Source organism: Colletotrichum tamarilloi (genome assembly GCF_030869305.1).
Source record: "Colletotrichum tamarilloi strain Tom-12 chromosome Unknown Scaffold_12.1, whole genome shotgun sequence".
NCBI lineage: Eukaryota > Fungi > Ascomycota > Sordariomycetes > Glomerellales > Glomerellaceae > Colletotrichum > Colletotrichum tamarilloi.
This window is the reverse complement of record NW_026849395.1, coordinates 643,149-662,083: the sequence shown is the minus strand read 5'-3', so window position 1 is coordinate 662,083 and position 18,935 is coordinate 643,149. Positions and strand designations below refer to the sequence as shown.

Genomic DNA, 18,935 nt, shown 5'->3' with positions numbered 1-18,935 from the left:
GTTTTCATCTCTACCGCATTTGCAACCTGAGAACCCACGTGAGGTGCTATGTGGATTGATTAAGGGCCATGGAACTGCCCTCTTCACGCCTTCCGCCTATTTCTACCGCGATTCAATCTCAAGAAACGCCAGTATTCTCTCTGTGATATCCACTAAAGATCTGTACGAAGTCGTGTTAGGTTGAGTACCTATTTACTGTAGTATATTGGCATGGTTTGGTTGGGGTATCATACCTCTCGCCTTGACACAATCTCGTACAGAAGTTTCCCATATGAAGGGTCAGCGCTTGATTTTGTAATAGACCGTAGTGTTAATGTGGCACCATGATCTGATAGTAATTTCGTGATTGGCCAATATGGCCTCAAAATTTCCAGATTCTTTGCTCGTGTTTGATTTTCGCTCCCATATCCGGCGATGAGCAAGCGGTCGACCCAACGTGACCAAATGGTCGAGCCGTCACTCCGGAGCTGAAAGTTAGGGTCCGCTCCGTTTTCCAGGCAAAGCCTGACCATGTCCAATCTGATCTCGCTGATCGAATTTCTGTACAATGCATCCATAAGGAGAGGCCAGTGCAAGTGATGTTCATCGGTTGACGGATAAATCGTGTTTCTGCTCTTGGAGCCACGCAGGAGATTTTTGATTCGCGATAATTTGAACCTGCCGAAGCTGTCAATGGGCTCCTCAGAAAGGCGAGGTTCGAGGCATCCAAAGTGCATCTTGTTCTTGACATATTCCCTTACTCCGAGCCGTACCGTAAGTGATAGGAAGCTAGATCCCTTGGCATTTTCGTGTTTCTCGTTCAAAGGAAAGTCTGTGTCTTTGACCGAACGTAAGAAATTTGCGCGAACGACTTCGTCGCTGCCGAACACTCGTGTAGATGCTTCACACAGAGAGTCGAGCAAGTTGATCATAATCTGCACGTTCTCTGGCTTAACTTCCGAGGCTGCTTTCAAACAGCGTGAGACGAAGACTCTCATGGCCTGAAGTCTGTGCTCCTTCAACAATTCCAGGTATTTGTCGTCTTGGAGAGATTCATTCCTGTCTTCAATCCGGCTATTCTGAAATCCCAACAAATATGCAAAGCACATGCGGATATGGCAGTCAAAACCTGACGTTGCGTCTCTAATCTTCGTATTGACCTTTGGGCGGAGAGTGAAGTCCCTGACAGTTTTATGGAGATATTGTACTGATCCATAGCTTGAAGATGGCGGCACCGCCACCTCAAGGAGTCCTAGACAACGACTGTTGATTCTACGCCTCATTGTCTCGGTTCGCTCGCGCAGCTCAGCCTTTGAGTACTCCCGAATCGGTAGTTTGGTCAGGTTCTCAATTTCTTCATCTGCAAAGCCGAAGAGAATAACGGGAGGCGATATTTTCCAAGCTTCCAAGAGTCGGAAGTATTGTGCTGCATGCTGGAAGTAGAATGGATCTAGGGAGTTCAGAATCGCGTTGTAGAGGTTTTCCAACTCCGGGGGAAGTAGATCGAGTCTTCTTTGCATGTCGGAGACTCTGTCGTCATTTTCCATTCCGGACAGAAGAGATTTGACGACAAGACTAACCCATAGGAAAACCCCGACCGCTTTGGTAGCGATGTTGTCTTCTAATTGTTCGGCGTACTCAGGTTCCCTTATAGATAATCGCCTAAACCCTTCTTCCTCAGAGAATCTCTTCGCAATGAACTTTCTGATGTCATTGTAAGTCAAGTCTTCGAGCTTCAAACTAGGCCTATGCTGGAAGGCTTCCTCAAAGACAACCCATGGGCGACTAGAAACGCACACCTTGACATTGGGGCATTGTAAGAAGACCTCGATCAACGCGATGAGTTTCTCCAGGTCTCCAGAAAACTCATCGAGCCCGTCAATGAAAAGACAGAGGTTTCGTTCTTTCTGGGCTTCTGTGACCACAAGTCTTATCATTGCTTCCAGTTCGGCCTCTGTCAGACGGGAGGGCTTTTCATTGAATAGAGACATTGCTTCCCAAGTGACAGGCGCCACTCGAGGTATGATCTCAGGGCAATGTTGAAGGATTTGGAAGATAAGCGACATGTAGAGGCCTTTAGGCGACGCTTCCAGCTCATTTCCAGATGCCCAAAAGTAGAAAGATGCGATGATCAGGGGTCGGCTTCCAGCCCACTCCATTAAATCGTTGCGGCATCGCTCGAACCGAGCACCACGTGAAACGGGAGTATCCGTCGTATTTTGAGAATGGTATTCCGATACCGGACTACAGATGAACTTCATCAGGGTAGACTTGCCTGAACCGGCTTTCCCTGTGATCCAATAAAGCTTACTATCGGACTTGAGCCAATCTTTGAAGTTTGACCACTTTTCGGAACCTGCTGAAGGGTGCTCAAATATCCAGCGGAACGTCTCTTGGTGGGCTTCAATGATTCTCGAGTGCCGATCATCCATGACCTTGTAAGCGAAGCTTGCCAAAAATACAGCCCGAAGTCGCATTTCTCGATTACGAGATAAGGTGATTGGTGGACGGTCTCCGTCTCCGTCGTAGTTCACACTGGCTGTTGTCAAATGGATTCGCTGAAGCACTCCACGTCGCAACTCCACTGCGCTCTTTTGTCGCTCTTCTGGTTCAGCGTCGAGAGAACGAACGATAAAAGCGATAACCGCATCGCCTGGTGCATACCATGCAGTGTCCTCGCCTTCATTGAGCGAGGTGCTTTTGAAGGCCCCGGTGCTTTCCTCTTGGATGATGTCAAGCCTCTCGAGAATGGCAATTTGTTGCCCTTCTGACTTCGTCGCGTAGTCCCTGGGAAGATGCAGTTAGCGTCAGAAAATAGCTCGAAGTCCACTCTTGAAGAGGCGAATATCATGAGGGAAGAATGGATATATTTGGGGCATCATGAGGACATGGCGTTTATCGTACCTCAGTGAGTTCAGGAGTGCGGTGTTCAAATTCTGGTTCAAAGACGCAACCTCGCTCCTCAAACTCTCAATCTTGTCCCGATTCCATGTTGCCTTAAATGCGTTGACAACAACACCGCGCGCTGTCTTATTATCTGTTATGCCGATTCGATCCAGGGAGTTTTTGATTTCTGCAAAGTGTCTGGTGCATGCGTTTGCAACCTCTGTGACCTCTGGGTGCTGTAGTAACAGCAGTGACCGTTCAGATTCGGGGATTTGCAGCCGCTCCAAAGCAGCCTGTTGGCTTTCCACAAGATAGCGAAGACTCTGCAAGTCACCAGGCGCGCTCCCGCCCGCACGATGGATCTCGCGGCATTTGTTCCCAAACTTGGTCGCAAATTCCACGAATTGTAGGACGTTGCCGGCGATGGCGAAAGCAGCAGCGCCTTCCGCCATGTTATCAATGATGTAGCGCGTTTCCGGATTGCTACGCGATACTTTCTGATGAGCAGGCAAGCAATCACGCGGGTAGCACAGGAAATAAATAGGGGACGGGGTGGCGGACCAGAGAGCCTGATTCTCAGCCCTCGCACCATCATCTGCTCCGCCTCAAGATTGAGACAATGGGGTTCATCAGCAGGCTCCCGACATGTGCAGCCTGTGCTAGATTGGCAGTGGCTGGGTCGGTTGGCTTATGCACTTCGCTGTCTTCTGCCACCCTCAGTTGGATATCGAATCGTTATTGGCTATTCGTGCTTGGGGGTGCAGCTTAGCCACTACATAAAGTACTTCGCACTTTTTGATTGTGAAGAAGCTAGCAGCCTGCAAATATTACTCGTTGCTCTGAGCCCGGCTTGTGGGCATTGTTGAGACGATCTTCACAATCAAGAGCGACGACCTGTGAGGTGAGAAAGATTTTGTCAAAGCAACATACGGATTTCCCCTAGTTTCCTCAGAGCAGTCCTTAACTCATCAACCACCAAGTTCAATATGCAGACTCGTTCTCCTGGACCATACAACCTGAGCTAGACGGGCGATCTGTTTTGAGCGTCTACGTGTAACAACTACCTCTACATTGTAGATCGCCCCATCGTATCATTCATGGCGTCGCTTTCCCTGTCCCGCTTGCAGTACATGTGAGTAATTCAAGATCACTACCTTACTTCATAGATAAAAACATAAGCACAGCTCCAAATGAAGTCGCCAATCTCTCTGAATGCATTTAATTTGAGTAGACTGAGAAAAGACATACTTTCTCCACGCGATCGTATCATGAGTCGAAGACCATTCATGTTACTTTCCCCACACTTGAACGAAATCACTCCCTCTTGATGTGATTGCACCACATCATGCCCTTGAAAAATACCCATCAGCCTGTTCAGCCTCATCTCCAAGCTGTTTGTGCACAATCTTATCGTCAACCGTTACCTTTGTGTTCTCGGATTCTGTTAAGAGTCTATGAAACGCCTTGAACCGATTACGCATGACGATGCCAAGCATTATGGGAAGTCCAGCATCCTCAGTTTTTTGCCGTTTCAACTATAACCTGCGTGCAAGTCTAGTTGATCGCACTTCTTGCAACTTTCAGGCATTTCTTCTGTGATGCCAAATGCGTAGTACTCCTGACCGGAAACCTTAGCATAACCATGATGATGCTGCTTCAGTTGCAACTCCAGTCCATGTGGCATACTGTATACTATCTCTTGCCTCTCTCTCCATGAACATCGATATTCAAAGGATCGTCATGTTTTGAGCCGTCAACTTTACTGCTGTTTGCTTTATGATGTAAAAGCCGATTGGTCGAGGACCACGACACAATGTCTACGATGGAGAGATGATCTCGAGGAGTGCGGCGAAAGACAGAGCCAAGATATAGCACGGATACGACAAGACCGGCACATAACGCGAGTCCGGCGATGACGGCAATATATAGCGGCATTGAGAAACTCTAAAAATGCTGCCGCGCACTTCGGAGTCACACGGGCTGACTACATACATAAGACTTTGTCTTGTACAGAGACTCTTCGTACATATCACTGATTACCATACAAAGAGATAATCGACTCGCCATGGCCAGCACAATCGGGACTAAAGCTACCCGACGGCCGAAGCTCCTCTTGTAACATCCTTTTGAACCTACCGCTGCTATTATCAACCACGAAAAGGTCAAATCTGCATGAAAATCCGGGGGCATTCTGCAAGCTTGTAGCTGTCCTTTCCCTTGGTATTTACCTTTTCTTGACGCTTTTTGTTTGTGAAGGGGTTGCCGCGGTTCTGCGTGAAGGATGGCGCTGGAGAGGCGACATGGACTTGCAGAGGCCTTGAACACCGGCAGGATGTACTCCAGAAACCTTGCTTCAGTAAATTAGCCTTCCAAGAGACCGAACATGGGAAGGTTACTGGCAGCGACATGCTATGGTTTTGATAGGGAAGAATATATGATAATCTGGAGATACGAGCCGCCTATTGATGTGCAAGCTTTCTGCGGGGAAAAGTCATTCGACCGTGGAAAAACGGTATTGAAGACGAATTCTCATAAAGTGCACCGGCCACGGCGATCTATGGCTGGCGCTGGAGCGAGATCAGCGCAAGTCTCTCCCATGGATGGGAGGAAGATTGAAGAGTTCCAATTGCCGATCGCCAAGATCCAGAAATCACCACGAATTAAGCATTTGAAAGGTAAACCGAGCTTGCTACTGCGTGTACTCAACCGGTGCCATGAGAAAAGTGATGAAGGTTGGCTATCTATATGGAAATTAAGGACAAAGTTCAAGCAAAGTATGGTTGGCCGAGCAAAAGCCTATATGCGCGAACCTCCGGACATTGCTTGACGGAGTGCACGTGGCGAGTGTAAGTTCTGAAATAGTTTACACTATCACAGCATCGCCCAACAGTCAAAATAGACACAAGAAACATCTTAGTTAACAATCTACTTGGTTCGCATGAGGTCAGCAAGCTATTCAAGTCTTGAGTAAAGTGTGCACAGTAGTTGTAGGTCCAAAAAAGCTGCAGCCGAACCTTCCATCCTTGCCAAACTTTAACGGAGAATATGACAAACAGGATAAATCACCGACGACGAACCACAGAACCTAGGCCTCTCTACCAGGTTGTCGCGTGCAGAGTGAGCTGTCAGTCAGTCACGGCAAGTTAAGCGCAGCGTTGCGTCCGATTCAATCCCCGTGAGTATCACCTTGGCGCGCGCGGATAACTCAGTCTCGACCTGCGGCGCCAGGAACATCCATTTTTGGTGCTGTGCCTGTGAGAGGTAAATTCAAACGTCTAGGGGCCGGTTCGTCGGTTGGAAATAGAATGGACTGTTTGACATTGATGGTGGGTTGGGTGGAGATCCATCGTCTTAGCACCGACATTAAGTTCCAGATTGTGCCTGGCCGATCCGGGGTCCAATCGGTAGCGCATGAACGACAGCGGGAGAGTAACGATAGTGCCGAGTCATTGGTCATAAACAAAATACTGTTAATTGTCAGCCAAATACCAAGCTGTTGCGAAAACGAGGCCCCTTATTGGACCGAGATGAGTTCCGAATCAGGAGTCGCTAAGAAAACGTGTGCTGGCAAGGCTCCTTCTTGATGCCGGCCGGCGCGCCGGTGCCCCGGAATAGTTCATGTTAAGACTCAAGGCCCCTCCGGGTCCCACCCGGCCGCCAGTAGCGGCAGCGAATGATGGGATGACAGCCCCCAAAAAGCCATCTACTTGGTAAGCGACTTTATCTTAACACCCGTTTGCTAAGATGGGGAAACCTCATGACTATGGTGCAATTGGATGCTGAAAATAGTGTCTTCCTTGTCCTAATCCACTCGTAGTAGCGCGCGGTCACTTAGACTTGGAATAGAGATTGTGATCTGTACAGGACGAACCTTCTAAGCGAAGGTCATAATGGCCTCTTAATATGACTTTAGGAAAGATATAAAGAAGATTGAGATCTCATCTCATTGAAGAGAAATATTCTAGATCATCATCCGATCCACTACACATCAAGCGCAAGCGCCATTCTTCTTTTCCATCTCACCTTTATCTTTTTCTTATTCCTTTCTCCCATTCCTTATTCCAGTCCTTCTCGACGAAGCTTTTCAAAATGACGACTAAGCAGGTTCTGTCTCTTCTTCCTCTTCTCTTCAGCGCGGGCTGGTCATCCCCGGCGCCGTTCCCTCCTAAGGGAGGTTACCCCGGCGGTTTCCCGTCTCCTGATGGCAAACCAGGCTTTGCGCCTTCCGGAGCCGTCCCGTCGTTTCCTCAGGAGTCTGGTGTCGCGACCCCGGTCAACAACGCCCTCAAGCCTGCCGCCAGCACGACCCCAGGCAAGGGGGGCAACAACACAGGCGGCGGCCCGACCCTCCCCGCCGGCTACGCAAAGATCGTCTTCGAGGACGACTTCTCGACGCAAAAGGCCGGCGCCCTGCCTGACTCGTCAAAGTGGACCTTTGACGTCGGCACTGGCTACCCCGGCGGCGCCACCAACTGGGGTACGAACGAGATCCAGACCTACACCAAGGACACCAAGAACATTGCCATCTCGGAGAGTGGCACCCTAACCATCACGCCCATCAAGACCGGCGAAGCGTGGACCTCATCTCGTATCGAGACCAACGCCGCGTCGGACTTCACCTGCCCGGCTAAGGGCAAGCTGCGCATGGAGGCAAGCATCATGATTCCGGCTTCGAACCCGGCAACGCAGTCCGGCATCTGGCCCGCCTTCTGGTCCATGGGCTCCGCCTTCCGCACAAATGTCACCTCGTGGCCCAGCGTCGGCGAGATCGACATGCTCGAGGTCTCCAACGGTGTCGGCACGGTGTTCCAGACGGCTCACTGCGGTGTTATCAACGGCGGCCCATGCAACGAGAAGACTGGTCTCAGCTCCAGCGCCGAGTTCCCGCGCGGCGAGTTTGTCAAGATTGCCTGCGAGGTTGATCGGTCTGCCGGCGGCGGTTTCGCCACTGAAAAGCTTGTGTGGTACCTCAACGACAAGGTGACCAAGACCATCACGGGCCAGGAGATTGGCGACGAGGCTGTGTGGAAGAACCTTGCTCAGACCCCCAAGATGATCCTGCTCAACGTTGCTATCGGTGGCGAGTTCCCTGATGCTAAGGCTGGTACCAAGACGCCCAATGCTCAGACTGTCGGCGGCAAGGATTCCCGTATGGAGGTCAAATACGTTGCTGTCTACAGCACTTAGATACCTTATTTCTTGCCATCTATTGGTGGCGCCTGTTTACTTCTCTTCACACTGGTCTTGCTCTGATCTAGACATCGGCGCTGACAGACATTTGCATGGCAACTTGAAGCGGCTTTGATATTGTTTGCTTGGTTTGTTGGAGTTTGCGAGCGAGTCTTGTTTTTGTATATTAGCATAAGTACGTACGCAAATGAAAGAACACTCAGACCACTACCTCTATCCTCTCTTCTCTCTATGAATCGGAACGACTTTATTTGGGCCAGATAGAGTGGCCACCTGCCCATGTTTACTATTTCTATTTGACTTCAGTTTCAGTTGCTGAACAGCCCCACCCTCAAGTGAAAGACGAAATACTTTGACCATTTAATGAGAGCATACACAGTAGTTACAATATTCATCCGCATTTAAGCACCTGCCACTTTAAGCGGTACTTCAAGCCTGTGATCAACCAAGAGATTGGAACTATTCTGAACGAGGAAAAGTCTTGTTGTATTGTACCACTCGAAAAGGGCGTAAATCGCAGAATTACGCGGTATACTATGTACAAAGAACTTCTAATATGTACCGGAAAGATACGTCTCCTCTATAAACAACCATCTATCGCTTTCCTCACGGCGTCTAGATTCTGACCTAGTACACTCTAGTACTTGGCAGAGCGGCGGGCCTTGCGAGCACGGCGGCGCTTGCAGCCAGAGGGGCTGCTGGGAGCAGGGGCAGCAGCAGCGGAGGTAGAGGCGGCGGCGGCGGAAGAGGTGGTAGCGGGGGCAGCAGCGGTGGGAGTGGCCGAGGCGGCAGCGGCGCTAGTGACTAGGGTAGTGGGGGCGGCAGCAGCGGGAGCCGAAGAAGAAGCGGCAGCGGCGCTGGTGGCGGCCGGGGCGGAGGCAGCGGGAGCGGAGGAAGCGGGGGCAGAGCCGGAAGAGCCACCACCCTCGTAGACAGCAGGGCCGGGGATGACGTAGCTTTGGTTTATTGTTAGTTTGTTGTTTTTACGTGCCTTCCCATTGATAGTGGGTGAAAATGGGTGTACTTACTTGGAGATGGTGTTGTAGATGTTGATCAACAGACCAGGGTCGGTGGCCTTGTAGGCACCGGGGAAGACAACACCCTCAGGCTTGGCCGTTCCTGATCCTTCTACCTTGAGTTGGTAGCAGCTAACGCCTTGATTAGCTTCCTGATCGTGTCTGTGATGGGTGGAAGTGGTGAAAATACCTCATGTAGTACTGAGCACCGTTGGCGGAGCCAGCGGCGTGGAGAGCGACGGTCTCGGCACGGAGAAGGTAGTCGCCAGGGGCGATGTCAGAGGGAATTACAACGTTCTGCTTGCCGCAGCCCTCGTTGATCAGGTCGTTACCCCAGGTGTTGTTGTTGGCGAAGTAGCCAGACTCGAAGATCTTGAAGAAAGAGCTGGAGCCATCGGCGGTGGCGGCGTCGGCGACGGAGCTCAGGTAGACCATGACGGGGCCGTGGTGGGCACCTCCAATAGCCTCCTCAGTGCAGGCACGGGTGTTGTGCTGGTGCATCTCAACGGTGATGGTGTCGCCGGCCTTGACGCCGCAGGTGGTGGTGGCGGCAGCGGAGTTGGCGTTGCAGCGCATGTCGTTGGACGTGGGGTCCTGGACGGGAGAGTTGGAAGCCTGTGATTTCTTGTTAGTCTCTGATGATGTTATGCTTGGGACTGCTGTGTAAGTCGACGTACGGGCATGCGGACGCAGCTGGACTCCTGGTCAACACCGTTGACCCAGAGTTGCTGGAAGATGGCGTGGCCGGCAACCATGTTGGCCATGGAGGCGGTAAGGGCGAGAGCAGCGACAGACTTCATCTTGACGGTGATTTTGGTTTGGTTGTTGTTTTGAAAAAAGAAGGTGATTTTCCGGGCGTTAGAAGAAGTGCACACAAAGGTGAGAAGTGAGTGAAATGACGCCGGCGTCGAGCTGTAGAGAAGGACTGAAAGTAAAGAGTGGACAGATGAGTGACTGAAACTGTTGAAGAGACAAAACAAACTCTCTTCTCGAGAAACGAGGAGAGCGAGATGTTATATGTATGGCCTCTCTGGGTTCCTCGCATCACCCCCCCTCCATCCCCCTCCCCTCCCGTCTTCAACCACCAACATCGTCCTCAGTCTTCCTCCTCCTCCCCACCAACCGGACATGGTCAGGCCAGTTTAGAGCTGCCAAGCCTAAATTCTGGAAAGGGGGACCGCAATCCCGTTCCACTGGCCCACGACGCCGCCTCATCGGTTCAACTAACAACCAGGGATCTGATACCTCGAAGGGAAGCGTTTAATCTCTATACCGCAAGGGTTCGTCAGGAACTGAATGGGCACACAGGCTGCAGCACCGCTTTCCCGCCGTAAAGAAGCAGTCCCGGCCGGGCATGCTCATGGGTGTCACCGATCGTTCATTGGAGCAATAATCTTGAAAGGGGTTAACGTTGTGGGGATGCCCGCTGTTGTGTCTAAATTGCGGGATGTGTGCCTTGCAGCTTCGGCTGCGCGGGTGACGCGCCCAGTTCGGGTTTGTCGACCAGGGGTTCATCAACTTGCAGCCAGTTGGTGCGGCTTCTATACGGATTCGCTTTTGCTTATTCGGCTGGATAGGTTCGCAAGGCGGGCATCCCTCGCTTCAGTCGTCCCAACTTGACCCCAAGCTTAATTTAACCCCTTGGGGGACATCGCTGTCCCTGGAGTCGGATCCAAGTGTTCAACCACTGGCGTGTTGGCAACCAGTGCTGACCCCCGGTTTTTGATCCCCCTTCGCGGCTGGCCGTCCGAACCCGAAACACAAACAGCATGTGGCCCCTGGCGCTACTCAGTTTGGCCAAGATAAGACCACAGCAAAAACTGCTTGCTGTTCCTTTTTCTCTTTCAGGACTCATGGAAACAGGTGAGTTTACTGGTATAAACGAACACAGGCAGAATTCGGTGGAACTCTCGTGCAAAGCAATATGTGTCAGCAGCAAAAGTCTTACTAAACTTTGGCAGGCGACGTTGAATAGATTGAACCTTAGCCCTCGCCCGTGAGATCGACGGAGAATCACTAACATATACTTTCCTTGGTACTCGCGTGTCTCCGTGGTGCTGGACCGTTTGGCGCAAATCAAGTTAATCAACCCAAGTCTTGAATGATTCCGATTGGGCAACGGAGTGATCCGCGATCGTCATACTACCCAGGGGCGAGCGACGCTCCTGGGGCTCGATGGATTGTGTCACCCAAAGTGGTTCAACCCTGGATGAGCCCTGCAAGCCCGTCTTCAGTGGTCGAAGCCAGTACCACTGGCGGACACGTGCGTTACGGGTAGAGATGACTTTTGGTCCTTCTGGACTTCTGAAGTAGGAGGGGGAGGAGAACGATGCAGAACACAGCCGCTCTCGAGTCAATATGCTGGCCCTGACACTTCCCTTTGCGGTTATTGATTGACTCAATTCGTACGTCGCACTAACGCTCTCGACCAGCTCCAGCCGTAAATGAACGCCTGTTGTAGATGCCAATCCGTCTCTATTGCTTTGCTTCGCCAAAAGACAATGTTGGACCAATATCCTTCTCAACACCTCGGTTCTCAACTTATCAGCTTATGTGGAGAGCATACGGTGGTTCCCCAAGCCTTTAGGCGGGAAATCATCTCCGAGTGAAACGAGTCTAGATCTTGGGGGCCAGTTCGGGGGCGTTCGGGGACGGCTGAATTTTTCGATGGGGGGTTTACCCTTTTAGCGCAGCGCACCGCTGACCGCTGCACGTTTAATCATTTCGAAACCAGGGCCGCCAGTTCTGGCGCCTGGGCCATGCATGGTCCATGGATGATGGCGCCAACCGTCAACGAGCGAAGGGGAGAACGGGCTGCGGCAGGATAGAAAAGTCTTGGCCATATCGTGCCGCTCTAAAAAGAAATAAGGCCAATAATTTTGGCCATGCATCTGGCGGCAAGTGAGGATATCGTACGTCATACCTGGTAGTGAGGTCCAAAGTTGTAAAAGTGTGAGAGCGATTTCTTTGATCGTCTCGCATAATTGTGGTATTGCCTGAGATTACTCCCAGACTAATGACACTTTGTAAACTAACCATAACTCTGGTGTTCGTGGTACGCTATCTAGGGCTTTATCGGGTTCGTCTCAGACACTCAGCCCAGAATCGTTGATCAGCAATAACTCTCTAGCAAGTTGACAATGCTTTCGATCCAATTGTCATTGAATTGAGCCAGAATATGAGGGGACGTCATTTCGTGAACGGCAGATGCAGCAACGGCACTATTTTGCCGGTTTAAAGACGGTGTGCATCAGTCAAAAATTAAGCTTGATGCCATCTCTGATTTAAGGTAGCCTATGGTCCTAGGCTATTCTTGACGACACATATTGGCCCACTCGACTGAAGAAATCTTCTGGAACCTGTGGATTCCCTATCAAGGCATCTCAACTTCATCTCGTACTCGTGCCGAATATCCGAGTACCATCTTTCTACCCCCACCATTCCCAAAGTCCTTTCCTCAGCTTTTGCACCCTGCAATTCTTTTGAAAGCTGCGTGTTTTCTTTTACAAGAAGCTCACCTTTGTGAGAGCAGATTTTCATTATAAGGCCCTCGATAAGGGTATGATTCTTTTCTGGCCCGATGCGGGGCAACATCCTGGGCATCCACGGCTTGGCTATAAACCTCTCTTGTTGGATTCCAAAGCCGCGGTCTTCAAACCTCTCGTCTAAACTTCTCGCGCTGATCAAAGACCTGATGGCGTTCAGTGCGACGCTCAGGAGACGACTGGAGGTTGAACCGTTGGAGAGCAAAGTCCCAGCGAACCGCGATGGTGTTCGATCTTGGCCAGGTAAAAGTTCAGCAATGGTCTTGCCAACTGCTGAATGTGTGTTATGAAACACGAATCAGGGCCATCATCCATGAATTCGGTAAGGTAGCTATCTTTTACCGCTGGTCTGTGATGGTCATGACCTGGGGCAGTGGTGCAGGCGCATTTCTCATCTCAACCGCAACGCGGGTGTCGTGTATGCGTCGGTCAAACATCTTAAATTCGAAGACGCCCTCGAGCTCACGCCGAATATTGGCCAACTGCTCGTGCGCCTTGAGGATCTCATCGGGCTTGTTGTCTTGATGAACATGAACCTTAATCAGAAACATCCATCGCTGCCCGGGATCCGCTGGTGACATGGTGTCCCATGTAGCTGTTTGAGTGAGAGGGCCATTGTCGCCGTTCATCTGGAGAATGTAGTGTCTTGAGAGGCAAAATTCTACATCTTCTCGGAAGAACTGATAGGTTTCCTCAATAGCCTCGCTTTTGAACCTGCATATCGTCAGATCACTATCGTCAACAACGGGCGACCAAAACTGACTGGTAGTTGTTGTCTTTCATCACAGACAACAAGTTCCGTTGGTCCCAAATCTCAGTCTTCTTGCGCTGAGTAACCGAGGAGCGGACCTGGGGAGGATCAGGGAAATCGGTCCACCGGAGGGTGCCGGCACGCGCATTGAAGTCCACTTCCGGAGCGGTCGGGCCGAAGTCCTTATCCTTGAAGACCTCATATCGGGCCTGAAGGATGTAAGATTGACGGCTCAGTTGCTGATGCAGGTCTTTCCACAGCATCTGAATGTCCTTGCGCGGCGTTTTGACGATCGAATTCTGGTTCGAGATTCCGCCGGGTTTGCCTGGGCCCTTGAAATAAAGGACGCGATGGAGACTCTGCCATGCGGGCATGGCGCAGAGACCACCGAGGACGGAGCATGCCGCCTGAATATCATCGTCGTCGACGAGCGTCGTGAGAAAGAGCTCGTACATTTCGATTAACGACAGTGGCGATGGTGACGGCAGATTTCGGGAAGAACTCGGATAGTGAGGCGTGGGGGGGGGGGGGGGGGTGAGAGTGAGAGAGAGAGAGATTCATGAAAAGCGTCTCATTGAGGTGAGTGTGAAGGTCCCGTGAAATCGCTCTACCGATACGTACCTGCCGCGAATCTTGGGTCACGTGTTAGCCCGTCACTCAGGCGCGTTGGCGTCGTCGCGCTTTCTGCCGGTAAAGTGGCCAAGCCCCACCAAAGCTCGCTGCTTCCTCCCAAGCTCTGAGCTGCGATTATCGACATGCAAACGTCGCTCTGGAGAGTCAACAGCAGAATAAGGTGCTCACTGATTAGCAAACGAACGATTCACTTCACTTGGATCATGTCGACCTCAAGTTCGTCTACCACGAAGCGGAAGCAAAGAGAATCAATTTCTCCACCGGCGGTCAAACGGAAGGTTCAGAGCGGCACAACGAGTAAACTCTTCTATGCCTACATCATCGTCCACCATTGACTTTTGGCCTTTTATAGAAAACGCAGTTGCCAACTTCTTCAAGCCTACTTCTCAAAAGCCAAAGGACCGCACAATATGGACCGAACGCGCACCGAACGACGACACCCCTGGGACACTGCTCGTTGGCCGCTACGAACCAGAGGAGCCCTCGACCGAGTCGGAAAAGAGGAGGAAGGTAGCTGCCTTTGACCTGGTATGACAGCTATGCAGCTTCAAATAATCCAAGCCATTTCAATTGACGACTAGCCGCCCAGGATTCGACCCTAATAACAACTGCTTCGGGCAAGAAACATGCCGATGCCGCCGAAGACTGGAAGTGGTGGCATGCTTCTGTTCCTGGTAAGCTGCGGGACATGTACAACAACGAAGGGTATACTACCAGCACTTGGCTCTCAGAGTGATAGACATCAGCTAATCTTGATAGATACCGTATTGTGGTGCTGTCCAATCAAGCCGGTATTGTTCTCCACGCCGACCCAAAAGCAAGAACGCCGAAATCGATAAAAGACCGAGCCTCGGCGTTCAAGCAAAAGGTCAATGCCGTCTTGACACAGCTCAATATCCCGACCACGATTTACGCAGCCACAGAGAAAGACATATACAGAAAACCGAGGCCGGGGATGTGGAAGGAACTTTGCGCTGATTATGACCTTACGGAAGACGTTGACCTGGAGGAGAGCATCTTCGTTGGTGACGCCGGTGGTCGCATTGCGGCATCGAAATTCTCCAAAGACTTCAGCTGCTCCGACCGAAATCTTGCCCATAACATTGGGATCACATACAAAACCCCAGAAGAGTTCTTCCTCGACGAGAAGCCTCGGGACTTTGTCCGAGAATTCGACATCGTCCATTTCCCGTACCCGAAGGACCTCAATTCAGAGACATCAAGTGCCCTCTTTGAGAAGAAGAACAAGCAGGACATTGTCCTCTCCTGCGGCCCGCCAGGTGCTGGGAAAAGTACATTCTTCTGGAAGTACCTCAAACCGTTAGGTTATGAGCGCATCAACCAAGACACTTTGAAGACGTCAGTTCAGCTCAACATCATCAAGCCCTGCAAATATTAATGTATCGGCAGTCGAGACAAGTGCGTGCAAGCCGCCAAAGAGCTACTTAGTGGGGGCCAATCAATAGCAATAGGTCAGCTCTCGCACGAGTCCTTTAGCCATTCCAGTCACTAATTCAGTACAGACAACACGAATGCTGATCCCGATACGAGAGCTATCTGGGTCCAGCTTGCAGCGAAACACGACCTTCCAATCAGATGTGTTTGGTTCAAGACGCCACTTCATATTTGCGAACACAACGATGCCGTACGATCCATGAATGAATCCGTAAGTCCAACCTAAACTGCAAATACATGACTGTAGCTCATGCAGGGCAGCTTAACCCCGAGTCACGAACCGCACTGCCTAGGATGGCCTTCAACGGATTCAAATCCCGCTTCAAGGAACCAAAAGTGAAGGAGGGTTTCCAAGACATTACCGAACTCGAATTCGCCTTCAGAGGAACTAAGGAAGAGCACGAAGTGTGGGCCAAATACTGGCTTTGATGTCTCAGATCTGTTCCAAACCATTTCCAGCCAACGCGAATGTGCCAGCGGCTCGAGCCGATGAAACTCTGACGCAAGTCCGGCGCAAGTCCCAGCCGATGCCACGAATGTCTACCATACTTCACGACTGTGTCTGACCTCGACAACGTCTTATACCGGTACATTCGAGAATAGAGAGCAAGCTGCCATGGTTAAAGACGGTACCTGAACTCAACATCTCGGTCGCCTGTCCGCTTCTCTCTCGTATCTGGCCTGGTCCCGGCCAGAATGACCTGCTTCTCTTTGTCTAGGCGTCTGAGGAATAGCCAATGAATGACGATCAGACACTCGGCGACAAATATGGCACCAAGCGAGAAACTGTTCCCAAGAAGATACGGTGAACTTCTGTATATCTGACCTGCTACAGCACCGGCCGAATTGCCGATCGTCTGTTGAATCCCAATGGCCGTGGCGCGCCGATATTGTGGTGCTGTATTGACATTGAGCCATGCCAGGTTCAGCCCTGTGCCGTTATACACTGCGATGGTGCAGACGAAGCAGGCAAAATATTTGACAGCATTGTTACTGAAACCAATCAATATTGCATAGCCTACTGCGCCTACAAGATTGGTAGCGAAGAGGAACTAGAATCGTCAGCTACTCTACTATGAAATTGGCTGAATGCAGGTCAACTCACTACGCCGCACTTTCCGTACTTATCTGACAGAAAAGCGAAAGTGAAGAATGCCAGTGCGCCAAGGCAATACACGGGTATTGTCAGATAGTTGCTAGCCAACGTACCGTGACCCATAGCGTGCAAAATGGAGGGCAAGAAAGTGCCGAATCCGTTTGTCAAAATATTCTGGCAAAATTGAGTCCACGCGCTGAGAACGTAGTTGTCAGCAACTTCTCCCTGTTGTTGGAATCTTCGAACAATACATACCTGAGCCAAGTCTTTGGGTCCAAGAAAGCGAGCTTCACTTCATTCCAATCAAGCTCGTTGCTGCCCATGTAGTCCGATCTCTCCTGGTGCCGCATGTCCATGATGACTCGCTCCTCCTCACTGAGGAAGTACGCTTTGCGGACATCGCTAGGCAATCCGAACCATACAGCAAAGGCGCATGTGATACTAAACGCCCCCTCGATGAGATACACCCATCTCCAGCCAGCGTATCCACCAACGCCGTCCATTTGTAACAACCCGTACGCCAACAGGCCCCCAAAGGCACCGGATAATGCCGTGCATGACACAAGGTAGGACGTGCGCTTCGCGATCTCGTCTCGTCTATATACCATGGTGAGGTACATGTTCAGAGAAGGGAATAAACCACCTTCGCAAGCGCCGAGGACCAAACGACAGGCGTACAGGCCGCCGACATTCCGAATCAGACCATTGGCTACTGTCGTGACGGACCAGATTACGCAAAGTGCTGTGAGAACGAAGCGGGGTTCGAAGCGTTTGACGAGGAGTACGGCTGGGACTTCGACGGGCACGTAGGTTACGAAGAAGAGGGATACGGCTGTGGAGTATTGCTGGTTTGTGGCGCCTATTTCTTCGGGCATGCCGGCGACTTTGACGTTTCCTGCATCTCGGTTACGATTCTGATCGGAATTAGGAAGTGAATGACAGGAACAAAGTTTCCGGTACAATGCTGGAGACCCTCAAAGGAACCTATGAAATACTTACCGATGTTGGCTCTATCGATGAAGCATGAGAGATAGACGATGAAGAGTACGGGTGTGATGAATAGGTCCAGCTTTCTCACAACTTTGGCTTCTTTGGCACGATCAATATGGATATTGGTTGAATGAGCAACGCTGATATCATGGTTGTTGACATCGTGGCTGCTGCTGTTCTTGGTTTCTTCTAAGATTTGAGTCTCGGGCATTTCGAAAGAATACAGTATTGTATCACTCAAATGTGAAATAATATTTCTAAAGATAAGTTGAGAGAGAACTTGACCGAAGTATCACCTAAGACATGTCCAGAGTCTACGCAGCCTATGTCATATCATGCCCATTTATAGATAGTGGGTTCATCTAATCTTTAGCAACCCAGCAACAACTTCCCCATTGATCTCAAGGATGATGTAAAGATCAGATAAGTCGCTCGCAGCCTCGTTCCGCATTTCGGTACAGAGTCAGGAAAATACGCGGCTATAACATGAACACTAGACACTTAACATTATGTCGCCTTAGCTATCGGGATCCCTCCTCGTGAACCGAGGACTATCGGCGACTGTAGAGCGCGATAGACAAATCAAGTGCGGTAATGATCGGGCTGAAGCGGATTGGCGACCCGACTTAACGTTCGTTCTTGACACACGGCGCGGGTCGTGAAGCCGTCTTTATCAATGGGTAACCTCCAGTCGGTTCAAGAGCCAGCTGCATGACCCCCAGTCAGATGGAGTTTTCAAGCCTTTGCAGGTGGCCGCATCCTTGTACCCGGGGCTAGGCCTCACGTTTATCGTCCTCTTGCAAAGGGAATGTCTTCTATTCGACTCATCAACTCTGTGATATCCCTATTGTGCGGCAACAAGATATCAATTCGATATCACGATAGATGCTACCTCATGAACAAAAACAAAAGACAGGGGTGGCAGTAGGCTGACTGCTTCAATTCCATGCCATGAGCTCAGCCAGCCATCAAGTTGGAAACGCGTCACAGTCCTTGATCAGATGTATTTCATCGAGCTCAGGAATAACGATTCCCGGTTTCATGAAGCGAGAGTTATCTCGGGCCAGCAAGCCGAGTCGCTGATACCCCCAGTTTGTCACAACTGGCCCCACTTCGGAGGAGGTTTCGGATGCTTCGGGGTTCGCCTCCGGTGCCGAGCCCGGGAATGCGGCAGCCCTGATAAGCTGCGTGTTGGAGATCGGATGGTGCGATTCGGGGAACAATGCGGGGGATATGCAAACTGATGATTAGATCGGGGACGGAGTCCTAGGTAGGAGAGATGGAAAATGCTTTATAACTTAAGGTAATTGACCTCAAGTGTCCGAGTGTCTAGCTCAACTGGCTCAGCATTTACCGATTTGATATACCCTAACGATTCCATCTTTCAATCACCT

At 50.8% G+C, this 18,935-nt stretch overlaps 6 protein-coding genes across 6 annotated transcripts; 2 read left to right on the top strand and 4 right to left on the bottom strand.

The window, feature by feature from the left end:
• Positions 1-227: 227 nt before the first annotated feature.
• Positions 228-3,317, bottom strand: CTAM01_05010 (uncharacterized protein; the record flags this gene model as incomplete). The annotated part of the gene is made up of 2 exons (XM_060521040.1): positions 228-2,766; positions 2,884-3,317. 2 exons carry the CDS (start codon positions 3,315-3,317, stop codon positions 228-230), a joined length of 2,973 nt encoding a protein of 990 aa, XP_060384409.1.
• A 3,637-nt stretch (positions 3,318-6,954) lies between these two features.
• CTAM01_05009 (endo-1,3-beta-glucanase) lies at positions 6,955-8,052 on the top strand (the record flags this gene model as incomplete). The annotated part of the gene is made up of 1 exon (XM_060521039.1): positions 6,955-8,052. The coding sequence occupies one exon, from the start codon at positions 6,955-6,957 to the stop codon at positions 8,050-8,052; it is 1,098 nt and encodes a 365-aa protein (XP_060384408.1).
• A 640-nt stretch (positions 8,053-8,692) lies between these two features.
• On the bottom strand, positions 8,693-9,871 carry CTAM01_05008 (glycosyl hydrolase family 61; the record flags this gene model as incomplete). Its single annotated transcript, XM_060521038.1, has 4 exons — positions 8,693-9,011; positions 9,084-9,203; positions 9,262-9,686; positions 9,749-9,871. The coding sequence occupies 4 exons, from the start codon at positions 9,869-9,871 to the stop codon at positions 8,693-8,695; spliced, it is 987 nt and encodes a 328-aa protein (XP_060384407.1).
• A 3,083-nt stretch (positions 9,872-12,954) lies between these two features.
• CTAM01_05007 (uncharacterized protein) lies at positions 12,955-13,822 on the bottom strand (the record flags this gene model as incomplete). The annotated part of the gene is made up of 2 exons (XM_060521037.1): positions 12,955-13,330; positions 13,380-13,822. 2 exons carry the CDS (start codon positions 13,820-13,822, stop codon positions 12,955-12,957), a joined length of 819 nt encoding a protein of 272 aa, XP_060384406.1.
• A 487-nt stretch (positions 13,823-14,309) lies between these two features.
• Positions 14,310-15,884, top strand: CTAM01_05006 (polynucleotide kinase 3 phosphatase; the record flags this gene model as incomplete). Its single annotated transcript, XM_060521036.1, has 6 exons — positions 14,310-14,528; positions 14,590-14,705; positions 14,760-15,359; positions 15,411-15,472; positions 15,524-15,666; positions 15,717-15,884. 6 exons carry the CDS (start codon positions 14,310-14,312, stop codon positions 15,882-15,884), a joined length of 1,308 nt encoding a protein of 435 aa, XP_060384405.1.
• A 191-nt stretch (positions 15,885-16,075) lies between these two features.
• Positions 16,076-17,752, bottom strand: CTAM01_05005 (major facilitator superfamily transporter; the record flags this gene model as incomplete). Its single annotated transcript, XM_060521035.1, has 4 exons — positions 16,076-16,507; positions 16,561-16,747; positions 16,807-17,446; positions 17,551-17,752. 4 exons carry the CDS (start codon positions 17,750-17,752, stop codon positions 16,076-16,078), a joined length of 1,461 nt encoding a protein of 486 aa, XP_060384404.1.
• Between the last annotated feature and the right edge of the window lie 1,183 nt (positions 17,753-18,935).